The 1,658-nt window shown below is 48.1% G+C and overlaps 1 protein-coding gene across 1 annotated transcript in view; it reads left to right on the forward strand.

Annotated features, from left to right (window-relative positions):
• The window catches only part of SLC25A20 (solute carrier family 25 member 20), a 43,544-nt gene that overhangs the window by 21,047 nt on the left and 20,839 nt on the right, over window positions 1-1,658 (forward strand). The window contains exon 4 of the mRNA XM_017509604.2: window positions 840-930. Coding sequence (XP_017365093.1) covers window positions 840-930 — 91 coding nt within the window. The remainder of the gene's footprint in view (window positions 1-839; window positions 931-1,658) is intronic.

A 1,658-nucleotide genomic window follows, 5' to 3' on the forward strand; every position in this document is an offset into this window, starting at 1 on the left:
AAAAAAAAAAAAAAAAAAAGGAAGAAAAAAAGAAAAGGAGACGCCGAAGGTGGCACAGACAGCTGTGGGTGATAGATGGTAGGAGCCTCAGGCTGCACTTTATACTCAGGGTTGTTCATTCTGTGGGGGGCAGAGTGAAGACCCATACCTCTTGCCACTGGGGAACTATTTCCCTGTGCAGGGACCACAGGACCGTCATGCCTGCCTGAGTATCATCCCTGTCTGGTCCTTTCTTAGCAACTTACAGCACATTACTGGCAGTTACCTTGGCAATCCCTCGGCCTGTAGAGGTGCCCACAGCCATCCTCCTTGGTCTTGATGCTGTCCTGGTTGAGTCTTGGCTTAGAGTATTCCCAGGCCCTTGGTGCTTCAGGGAAAGTGAGACTTAAGGGGCACTACCGGCGGAGATTAAAGTCCAGATTTTGAGTTGGAGACCTTCCTCCCTAAAAACCCCAGCACTTTAAATATGGGGAATTGAGGCTCAGACAGGCCTGGAAACTTGTCCATAGTCACTGTGCCTGGTAGGCGCATGGATGGGAGCCAAGTATTACTGTAAAACTTCTCTTATAGGTGAGAGATTCTGCGTGTGCACCGCATGGGGTGGGCCTTGTGACCAGACTCCCATTGCTTTTGGCACTGAGACCCTTGCTCTGGGAAATTTAACATTAAAATATACCTAGAATTGAGTTTTTGTGCAAAATCTGATTCATTTGTGGCTAGCTTCTGCCCAGTCCAAGAACTTATTTTTTTCTTAAAAGATTGCCCTCTTTGCTGGGATTGGCCTCTGTCCTCGGTGGTTAGTCACAGGTGGTTGCTTCTCGTTTTTGCTTTCAACACAGCTATCCCCAGCTGTTTGCGGCTGGGATGTTATCTGGTGTATTCACCACAGGAATCATGACCCCTGGAGAACGGATCAAGTGCTTGTTACAGGTAAGGTTGTGATTGGAGGGGACATAGCTAGCTTTTTCCTTTCCATTTATAATTTTGTGTGCATGTTTTATGTCCTTTAACTGTTTATAAAGGCTTCAGGGCTGGGCACAGTGGCTCCCACCTATAATCCTAGCACTTTGGGAGGCCACGGTGTAAGGATTGCCTGAGGCCACGGGTTAAAGACCAGCCTGGGTGCCAGATGCAGTGGCTCATGCCTGTAATCCCAGCATTTTGGGAGCTGAGGCGGATGGATCACTTGAGGTCAGGAGTTTGAGATCAGCCTGGCCAACGTGGTAAAACCCTGTCTCTACTAAAAATACAAAAATTAGCTGGGCGTGGTGGTGGGCACCTGTAATCCCAGCTACTTGGGAGGCTGAGGCAGGAGAATCACTTGAACCCTGGAAGCAGAGGTTACAGTGAGTGGAGTCACGCCACTGCCCTCCAGCTTGGGCAGAAAAGCAAAACTCTGTCTAAAACAAAACAAAACAAAACAAAACACTAGCCTGGGCAACATAGTGGGATCCCATCTTTACAAAAAAAAAATTTTTTTTTTTTTTTGAGACTGAGTTTCGCTCTTGTTACCCAGGCTGAAGTGCAATGGCGCGATCTCGGCTCACCGCAACTTCCACCTCCTGGGTTCAGGCAATTCTCCTGCCTCAGCCTCCTGAGTAGCTGGGACTACAGGCACGCACCACCATGCCCAGTTAATTTTTTGTAGGTGTTTTTTT

Source organism: Cebus imitator, unplaced genomic scaffold (genome assembly GCF_001604975.1).
Source record: "Cebus imitator isolate Cc_AM_T3 unplaced genomic scaffold, Cebus_imitator-1.0 Scaffold0, whole genome shotgun sequence".
NCBI lineage: Eukaryota > Metazoa > Chordata > Mammalia > Primates > Cebidae > Cebus > Cebus imitator.